Here is a 10,964-nt window from a genome sequence, read left to right as displayed (position 1 = left end):
AAAAAAATTATTAATAATAAAAAAACAACTTTCGTCCGCCTATATAACAAAATAATAAAAAAAGTACCAAACAAATGATTATAAAACACTCATGAAAACTACAGCACAATGTGCTTCTAAAAAAAAAAATAACACACACAGTAACAAGTTTTGTATTATTAAAATATCTTGGGCTGAGGATTAATTGGCTCTATCCCCACTATTGGGAAGTGTGAGATATTACATACATTATAAACCGATTTTAAATGGCTTCACCAGAAATTTTTTTTTTTCAAATCACAGTATTAGCTCAAAAGTTGAGTACAAAAAAGGTGACTGATGATTATATACAGTTATTTACAAAAAAAACCCAAAAAAAAACAACGTTAAATCAATTTTACTCAATTTGAAGAAATCCAGAGATGGAACCAGTACATCCTCAGCCCGTGAGATATCAATCCTTTCCAATTTTGTAATTTGTTGGCTGAAAATTATTTTAATCTGCATATTCTGATTCCTATTTTGTCGTTGATTTCATATATTATTATTATTATCGTAAATGATGTTTGATTGTTTTAATAATATACAAAATATTATATGTTTTGTACGTATTTTACAAAATAATTAGAAATAACTGGGGGTTTAGGAAAAAATCATGATTTTAGCAGCACATACGATAGTATGTACAATCCTTTATTACTATGCACTGTGTCGATGATACTTTTACTCTGATATGATAGTAGGTGAGATTTGTCACTTAGGATAATACATGGAAAAATAATGATGATTTATGCATAGTCTTTAGTTGAAATTGTGACAATGCCTTGTTATAAAATAGTTGTACCTGAGGATGATGGCATTTATATATATATATATATGATTGATATGCAAATTATTCTCTACATTACATGTGTTCTGTTAACCAAAGGAGTCATAGCCCCGAGAATCTACACAACTCGTTTACCCTTCTCCCTCTCTATGTTTGTTATCTTTTCACCTATTTGTATCATGATAAGAACAGGGAGAGAGAGAGACAAAGAGAGAGAGAGAGACAAAGAGAGAGAGAGAGAGAGAGAGAGAGAGAGAGAGAGAGAGAGAGAGAGAGAGAGAGAGAGAGAAAGAGTGACAAAGAGAGAGAAAGAGAGAGAGATGAGAGAGAGAGAGAGAGAGAGAGAGAGAGAAAGAGAGAGAGAGAGAGAGAGAGACAAACATGAGAGGATGAAGGGTAGGCTTCGTCTTTTGACTGTACGACCACACGAAATATCAGATTAATGTATTGCTTTGGTTTGTTACCAAATATCCAATTCCTCTTTTAGTAAGAAAAGATAACAATGTTCAGCTCAGAGATTTTCAAATTAAAAAAAAAAAATTAACTGCGATGATACTGCCCTGATCCAATGGTAAACACCCATACACTGAGCCCTTTAGATCTTTTTTGATACATGACCCGATCCAAATGTTGTTACTTCAAGATGTGGCAGATAGGAAACAAGTTCAGTTATAAGAATTGGTCCAATCATTAATAGATGAGGAGGAGCGAAGGAGACTACACCAAGTCTAAAAGCTCTATACAGAGGTATCCATGTATAAAAGTAGTCCTTCAGAGCAATTAAACCCTTGGGGCCAGAGCCCCATCTAAGTTTCTATATAGCGTGAAATGGGCGATAGCAATTGCTTGCTACCCTTTAAATAGGACACTAATCTATTGCAAAGTACTTTCCACCAGATCTGACAGACCCAGCTACCTACCTAATCACTGCTGGATGGAATAAGAATAATATCTGGACTTCACCAGGAATCAATCAAGGTCCCTCTGCATGTGAAGCGAGTGCTCTACAAACTGAGCTATCCAGACACCCCCCCCCCTCCCCCTCATGAAGCAGATGACTACAATTAAATATAAAGTTAAAATGATTAGACGTGTGAAACTTTGGATTTATGCACTTTATGAAACAATATAATATTCAATCTCTTCAATTAAACTAATAAACGTAACCAAAGTTATATATTTTTGGGACAAAAGTTCTATTTTTAGCATTAATATCACCCCGACATAATACCATTTCAAATGGTGGGTAACATATATCAATGCATCTTCTCTCATGCTGAAAAAAAATGAATTGGAAAAATAACCCAAGGCGTTACTGAACACATGACAGGATTATTCTACACTGATACCGATAATATATGGAGTACACGTTTATTAGTTACTACTGTATATATAATATATGTCCCTCATTCCCTTGATAACATTAATAAAGATAATAATAATATAACATATGATGATGATGAATGGCTATATTACAGCAAAGATGGTGAGTGACGGTTAAATGAATGATTAAATATGAATATGGTGATTAATATCAAAGTGCGCACAATAATAAGTATTCTTCAACCTTAAACAACATGCAATGACGTCGTAATAAAATCATTATTTATATATAAATATATAAGTAATATCTTGGTATTTACATGTACCTCTATACTGGCTCACAATCTCTCTCTCTCTCTCTCTCTCTCTCTCTCTCTCTCTCTCTCTCTCTCTCTCTCTCTCTCTCTCTCTCTCTCTCTCTCACCTGTGCACGCACACATACACACACACACAACTCACACAAATGTATGCATATAGAGTATCTTGTTGCATTGTATTAATCTCACAACCGTTATTGTAGTATAAACTGGAATGGATGAAGCTTTTAAAACATTATTAACAAATTAAGCTATGTACAATTCAACTCGTTCCGCAACCTAATCGTGACCTCGCTCCCTTATCGTGACCTCGCTCCGTCTCTGACAGCCTATGGCTGTATTCTCGACAGTCAACTGGGGTTAAAAAGCAGTGAACAGTCAGTTTCAAAAAGTTTTTAAAGTGAATATTTTTTGCTGCTAGAAGTTTGCTGTTGTTTGTTTGTAAGGGTTTTACTGCGCTTGTGACACATTTAGGTCATATCAGTGCCAGTAAAAAGAAGAAAATAGAATAGTCAAACTATTCTAGATTTACAATCAAAGCACCCAAGAAAAGGTAAGACAAAAGGGAATTGGGTTAAAAAGGGAATAGATGTAATTTCAAGAGCATATCATCAATGTACTTAGTTTGAAATCACCTTAAGTCTCATCCAGACACCAGCACAAGATCTCACTCAAATGTTTACAGAATACATATCTAACAATACAGAGAGATGATTTACAAGAAAAAAAATACCATCTCCCAAAACTTTAATTATCCATTTGACTGTTTCCCTCCCAGTCAAGGACTCCAGCCAGGACTGGGAAAACTAAGTAATCCCATTTCAAGAGAAAGAGACAGAAAGCAACTCAGAAAACAGATATAAGGGGATAGAAGACACAGCGTGACCTTTTGCCCACTGAGGGAGGTCAAAGGACTCTTCCCAGGCTGCTAGAAGCTGTGGACTGTGAAAAGTATAAAACAAAGAAAAATGAATTTAAAAAAAAATTTTAATTAGTTTTCTAAGGGTTATAGTTATATTCATTTTAAAAATGCAAAATCAATATTTCCATGCCTTTTTCATGAAAATGTTGCTGCTTGAAGCACGAAGGAAAAAATAACGATAAATATTGACCATATCTATGTGTATCTGTCTTCGTCTAATAAATTGAAGCTTACGATTCAAGATTTATCATTATTTTTTCATGCCTTTTCAATACAGCAGTAGGCAGCAGATCCCCTATGAAAGTCTCCTAAGTGACTGACACAGGGCTTTTAAAAACCAAAGGTATGGGAAATATCCCAGCATTTCTAATAGGATTTGAACATTTTGTAAGCCTCTGATCATAAGGCAAGTGACTTATCAATTAATCACCGACTCGCCCATCACTATCTGTTGGTAAACTAACAACTGAGGCCCAAGAAATTTACTACAGTGCCTTCGCCTTGTTGATAAGAGAATAAATGGTCATTGGTCAAGTAATGGAGAGGAATGGGAAAACGGTGGCTGATTATCATTTTTAATGTGTATAGATCCATACCATGGATGCTTTACTGTTCGAGCTAATAACCTTAAAGATTGAGTAATTTATCAAAAGGTATGCCATGCCATGTACCAGTTAAGTTCATTTAAACATTACATCTGTCAAGTACATAAAATGTAAAAATTGTGTCAGTAAATCTATAACAATAAATCGATAGGAATAATAAAAATTAAAAAACAAAAACAACAAAAAAACACAGCTGCTTCCTGGAAATTGAATAATAAGCTGCTAGAAGCCGTGGGCTGCAAAAATTAATGGACAATAATGAATGTTACAGATTCAAAAAATAACAAAATGCTAAACAGAGAACTTGTCTGCCTCAAAACCCTTCTTCAGCCGATGTATTATACATGAAGTATTACCTTTTTGGGGGGGTCCTGATAGCTAGTAGCTCAGTTGGTAGAGCACTCCCTTCACGCGCAAAAGGACCGAGATTGATCATTGGTGCAGTCAAGAGTTTTTCTGACCAAAAACCGGGATAAACTACGGCTCCACGAGCCTCAACGCTCTTCAGGACTCCTTTTTTTTATAACCTTTGATTTACTGATTTTTTATCATAGGCTGAAGAAGAATTTTGAGTCAGAAATGTTCCATGTTCAGAATTTTATTATGTATTGGAGCTGTTTCATTCAACTTTTGTTCACATTACTTGGAATTTTGACTAATGTAATAATAATAAATTATAAACAAACACCATTGTTTGATTAAGTATTGCATCAATGCTTGATCAAAGATTCTTCTCTTCTCTGTCTCTTAGTCACAGAACATTCTTCTTCTCCTCTTTTATGATCATTGAATCAGAATTTCCTCACATCAGATATGCAGCATTGCGGAATAAATCTTTACAAACACAACCATGATAAAAGGAAAGAAAAGTCCTTCGCACAATGGAATGGAATTTGCTGTGTGCAGACTTAATGCAAATGTTGCTGCTTGAAGCTCAGAGAAGTAAATGACAAGTGAATAAAAAAATAGAATAGAGGCTTAATTCTACTTTTAAAAAAAAACAAATGAAAAGGACATTTCGGATTTGGTTTACTCTTGGTCAAGAAAACATGATGTAAAACAGGATTGTCAGATGACAAGATGGTGTTGTTAAGGAGAGTAAACTCTCATCCGTACCCCACAATTCTCATTTGTCTTGTGTCTTTATTCATCATATTTTGTTGACAAAGGGGAAACCCAAAACATCCTCATCACTTGAATCTGTGAATTAAAGTGCAGCGTCTACTCTACTTTTTCATTGTATGTAGATTAGCATGTGTTTATAGCTTGTTCTACAATCTGTGTCATAACTTTTGATATGTAAATAGAGTAGCGGGTTGTCGCCTCTTTACACACTTGATAATCACATGATAATAGTCACTGACATTGCCATCAACAACATCCTCATGGCCGTGTGGGTAGAGGTTTCAAGTCATCTCCCGCTGCCAAAGCCTCTGGACAATGAATCATCACTCTGGCAACCAATCCGTCTATGTATTGCTTCATGTCGGCATTCTCTTGCTTCAACACTGAATGGGCAGAAAAAAAAAAAAAAAAAAAAAAGAAGAAAAAAAGTAAGCACATATTTTATTTCATCAAAACCTATGTCGATGACCTAAGAAAGCAATTAAATAATTGATTTTATTCCACCTCTCTCATTGGAAAACCCTATCATTTCTTAGTAAATAAGCAATTGTTGAATAATGCTCTGAATGCGTTGAATAACAATGTTATTCAACGATTGCAGAATATTTGCGCACATTTTATTGGTGTGAAATAAGATGTAATTAGACAGCTGATTGGCAATTAAGAATAATCGTTTGGTGCGCATAAGAGGAGGAGGGATTGAATCCAAATTTTGTTAAAAACATCAATGAAAATAACTACAGATAAGAAAAAAGTTTGTATCAACACTGACATCCATTCTCTCACCTTCATTTTCTTTATATAAACGTAAGATTTCACCTTGAAGCTCAGCTTTTTCACTACCTGGAAGATGGGAGGAAAAGAAAAGGAATTCATTATTTACATCATGATCCATCATCATCAACGTCATCACCACAACTACCACCACCACCAACACCACCATCATCATCATCAACGTCATCACCACAATTATCACCACCACCAACACCACCATCATCACCACAACTATCACCACCACCATCATCACCACAACTATCACCACCACCAACACCACCATCATCATCATCAACGTCATCACCACAACTACTACCACCACCATCAACACCACCATCATCATCATCAATGTCATCACCACAACTATCACCACCACTGTCATCATTATAAAATCCAGTAACCATCCCCATCATAGTGCAATGCCAAGCCTGTGAGCCACTCTGAACTCTCCCCCCCCCCCCCTTACCCCACATGATGAAATAGTGTAGCAAACGCTGGTTACCCTTTGGATAGGATGTTAGACTGTCACAAAGTATTTTCTGCTAGATCTATTAAACTCAGCTACCCAATCACTGCTGGGTGGACAGGGAAGTCAGTAAAAAGCATGACCGATATCTGGATCAATAATTTGTTGTGAGGCGAGTGCTTTACCAATTGGATTCAATAGTCTGATGTCACGCCATCTTGGTTCTAAACAAAGAAAATCATTACTTTTTATTCTTCAAGCTGGCTAGAACTTTTCATATGTCTTGTGATCAGAATGTGTAAAAGTCAAAACATGATCATATTTATGTTTGTTTTTCCCTCTGGATACGCTTTTATGCTTGCCGGAGAAATATTTCATACGGGCGCCCGCCATTGTTCCGATAGTTTAGAGCCAGTGTTACTAAGTTACCATGCGTCATTAGGAAGGAAGTGACGTTACGACTATTGAATCCTATTGAGCTATTTCTCCTCCTTCACCCTTCTCCCTCAAAGCACATAAATAAGAGGCATCCATACTTTTTCTGGCTTCAGCATCCCTGGTGATGGCCACGATGGACTCGCTGGCTCCACGTTTATGCTTCTGGTAGTTCTTTCTGAACCTTCCACTGTTAGGACTGTCTGAGTCGTTGGAGATTGTTGGGTTGTCGGCAGAGCTGCTGCTGTGTGTCCTGGGCATGGTGGCTGAAATCCGTCTGGGGCTTGAAGGCTTTGGTGGGTCCTTCTACAAAAGAATTAGAAACATAAATATGTAACAATGAAATTAATGAAACAAAATTTACAAACGAAATACGTAACAATAGTCAAATGGAGCTGAAGCTTCAAGTAAATTAATGAAGACAGATGATGTGGATGCTTCGGGTTTCCCCTTGGTCAACAAAACACAATGAATGAAACACTAAAGACAAATGAGAGATGAAGAGAAAGGAGCTGTTAACAAAAGGGACCTTGTGTCCCAGGTTTGAGAGTTTTTGTCATTTAAATCAATCGATATTTGAAGGATAGGTTTTCTGGCCAAATTTTTAAATACATGTTTTTTCAGAGTGCAGCAGTTAACTGTTAAAGACATTTTATTCCTTTTTCCCAACAAAGCATAAAAAGTCTTATACTTTTTACTGTAAATTCGATTTTTGGCATCTAAATCATATTGACACAATACTGTTTTGAGGCAAATGGTCACAAATGCAAACATTTGAATGATTAATTATTTATTTCAGTGAAGGAGTGAATTTTAAAAAGTCCATATGTGACCTAACAATTGCCAAACTTTGATCCCTTGCGAATGTCATCTTTTCAAAACTGGGAGAAAATGTTGCCAGGCCTCTGTACCAGCAAGAGATTGAGTAGCAGCCTACAGACTAATGTCCAAAAATGCGGCAACCCTTCATCAGTAGGTCCTGACAAAATCGCCTAATTGTATACGTTGTGGTAACAACCTGGAGACCATCTAGAGCATCTGATTGATTGTTGCACAGTGATGCAGCTGCTGATAGATTCACGACTGTGCATAAACACGGTAATTAATTCACTGCCAGGATAAATTCTCATAAAATTGTAGTGCGATGCCATTAGAAGCTCTCTCTCTCTCTCTCTCTCTCTCTCTCTCTCGCTCTCTCTCTCTCTGTGGCATATCACTTGGACGTAGCCTCCCACACAGTCCTTCGGAAGAAGTCTCTGTCTTGTGCCCATCTGCCACATTCCGTCACGCCGTTGTTGAGCCATTCCTTCCTGTATATCCTGTTGCCATCTTCTTTGTGGTCTTCCTCTGCCTCTTTTGCCCTCCGCCATGCCCTCCAGTACATCTCTCTCTAGTGTGTCGTGTCTTTTCAAGTGCCCAAAGTAATTGAGTTTCAGCTTTTTTATCTTACTCATTAGCAGGGACTTTTTTAGTCCTAGTGTTTTCATGATGTTTGCATTGCTTTCTTTGTTTGTCCATTAGAAGCTACTGCTTAAAAATCAACAATACCAACCCCCCCCCCCCCCCCCCCCCCACCCACCAAAATACAAGATTTTCCTGCATGGTATCCATTGGAACCAAACTGTTTAATGATGTATCTAGATAGAAATATTTCATCCCTTCCAACTAATGAAAAAAATAAATAAATAAATATCTAAACCAAAGAAAATCTCTGAGAAAAATTGTCTTAGAATAATTGGTAATATTTTTTCATAATATTCACTTTCACAAACTCCACTGAATTCATACGATTAAATATAATTGTAAAAAAAAATATGTATATCTGCATAGGTTTTTTTCAGGTACCTGTCGTGTGAAAATAATGTATGTTGATGTAAAGTGTTGAGAAGTTTCCATCGTAAATGTTATACGAAAAATACTATTACCTTTGCTATAAATCTTTATTGCATTGCAGTGCATATTTATCATATGTCTAGTGATAAGCCATGAACTGAAACGAATTGATTATACATTCAATTACAGCTATGAGAAAGACAAATAGTAGCAAGAAGTCCTTTAGTGCTGACTGGTTCTGGATCCGAAATTTGTCCTGGTTTCTCAAGGTGAAATTGATGATAAAAACTGCTTCTTCTTCTCCTCACTAAAATCAGACCTGCCAAATGGCTCATGAAACTGAAGTGAATTTTAAAGCTGCCTGACGATGTGGACAATACAACTATAAGATAATAGTGGAATAAAAAAGGAACATGTTGGGTTAAAACCCTTCTTAAACCAAAAACATTAATGGATAGTCATACTTATACAAAGCATTAAGTAGTCAAGTAAGACAAGAACCAAAGTCAATACACATCTTGCCTATTTGAAGAAAGAATAGAAACACCCCATACCCATTATCTCCCTTGCAAGGCTGAGAAAATCAGGAACATTCAGTCCATGTTCTGAGGTAAAAATTTCACAGATATTACTGACAAAAATTAAGTGAAACAAAGAATCAATTTTATTTTAGACTTACCTCAGTGAGAGAACTCGACCGTTCCACTGGTCGAATCAAATCTCCTTTTTTTATCTCTGGTGTTGGAGTCGAAGGTGCAACCTTATCCTCTGGAATTGGCGTTTCAGCTAGGCTCTCCGCTAATGCCGAGTTTTTGCCTCGACTAGATATGGATCCCGTATCAGAAGCGGATTGCTTTTTCTCAATAACTGGAGTAGTTGATGCGGATCGATCCACAAATGTGAATACATTTTTTAGAACATTTTGTCCACCGGAGACAGTTTCTATCCATAAGTCTCCTTTCCCAGCTGAGTTGGCTTTGGTCGTTACATAGATACGATTTTCTGATTCAAATTCAACAGAATCTAACAAGTCAGAGTCACAGAGTAACAGTTCTACAATGTCTGATTTACCAAGGCCCAGGTTGCGACCTTCCAAGCATAGCCTCGTTCCCCCATGGATTGTGGCCATGTTTGGTACGATGTGCGTGACTACAGGAATCTCCCTGCCAGAAGAATCCAGACCTGACCCAACACTAGGAAAACGCAGGCTGAATCGTTTGCCCTTGTTATTAGATGAATTAATCTGTTGATCTTCGTCTGCATCGTTGTTCCCCGTCAATTTACCCAGATGAAAAATGTCATGGATGGATTTGGAGAGTTTTTTGTTGAAGTTTGCCAGTGAGCTGGTCTTGCGTTTCTCTTCCTTTTCCTCCTTAATGGAATCTTTCTTTTTGTTGGGGTATAGAGAGGTGGAGGAGTTAAAGTTTTGCCTCAACCGTTGAAAGCCGGTGAGTTGAGGACCCGAAGTATTGTTATATCCTGACCGGATCTGGGGGGTGATCATGGTGGGTCGCTGTTTGGAGACATAGCACTGAAAAATAAGTTCCCCTTTTGGGCTTGGGCATTTTTTGTGTGCTTTGAGAGGTGATTTCTTCACGACACCTTTGACAGTCAGGAGGGATGCGACTGGGATAATGATTTGACCAAGGACATCATCCTTTTCTGTCATGGTGAAGAATACATGGTCACTGACATTATTGACGTGACTGTGGACAAAAAAGTAACAGTTGTTGAAGAAGAAGAATCTTAATATTTAAAAATAGTTATTGAACATTTTACACAATACATTCTTCAAACATCGAAAGACAACTAAAATTTGCATCTACAAAAATTTATTTACACTTTAAGACAATTTTGTATATTAATGAGAGTAAAACTTTTCATAAAATTTATAAAGAATAATAAATCTACTACATCACTTTTGTAATTTACTATGAGCACAATCCACAATTCCTTCACAAAATTTCTGAATTCATCAAATAAAAATGAATGTGGCGAAATGCCATGCTTTAATAATCAACACAAGACAAACTATTGTTTAATGTTTCATGTTTCCCCTTTACAAATGATTAAATGTGAAAGAAAACTGAAACTGGATAGTGTTAAGAAATGGGGGAGAAAAAAACTCATTCTCTTCCCCTATTCCTAAAAATAACACAATCCATTTTTTCCACAGCTTTCTTTACATTTCAATTTTTCTTTGATAAAGTCCCTCGCTCGATTGGAACCCCCAAGGGACATGAAATGTTGTGTGACCAAAACAGACGTGGAAGCGCTCACTGTCTGATGGATTGAAAGTGACAGGCCTCATCTGGGAGGCTACCCAGAAGAGAGCCAAGGACAGAAACAGATGGGG

The 10,964-nt window shown here is 36.7% G+C and overlaps 1 protein-coding gene across 3 annotated transcripts in view; it reads right to left on the bottom strand.

Annotated features, from left to right (window-relative positions):
- Window positions 1–2,465: 2,465 nt before the first annotated feature.
- The window catches only part of LOC144965886 (uncharacterized), a 53,033-nt gene continuing 44,534 nt past the window's right edge, over window positions 2,466–10,964 (bottom strand). For all 3 annotated transcript variants that reach the window (XM_078901713.1, XM_078901712.1, XM_078901711.1), the window contains 4 exons: window positions 9,288–10,314; window positions 6,877–7,081; window positions 5,887–5,943; window positions 2,466–5,483 (listed from right to left, as the gene is read on the bottom strand). In XM_078901713.1, coding sequence (XP_078757839.1) covers window positions 5,359–5,483; window positions 5,887–5,943; window positions 6,877–7,081; window positions 9,288–10,314 — 1,414 coding nt within the window. In that variant the 3' untranslated portion in view covers window positions 2,466–5,358. The remainder of the gene's footprint in view (window positions 5,484–5,886; window positions 5,944–6,876; window positions 7,082–9,287; window positions 10,315–10,964) is intronic.

This window comes from Berghia stephanieae, chromosome 2, assembly GCF_034508935.2.
Source record: "Berghia stephanieae isolate SIO BIC M18660-M18661 chromosome 2, UCSD_Bste_1.3, whole genome shotgun sequence".
Lineage (NCBI taxonomy): Eukaryota > Metazoa > Mollusca > Gastropoda > Nudibranchia > Aeolidiidae > Berghia > Berghia stephanieae.
The sequence above is the reverse complement of the archived record's forward strand: the minus strand, read 5'-3'. Positions and strand labels throughout refer to the sequence as shown.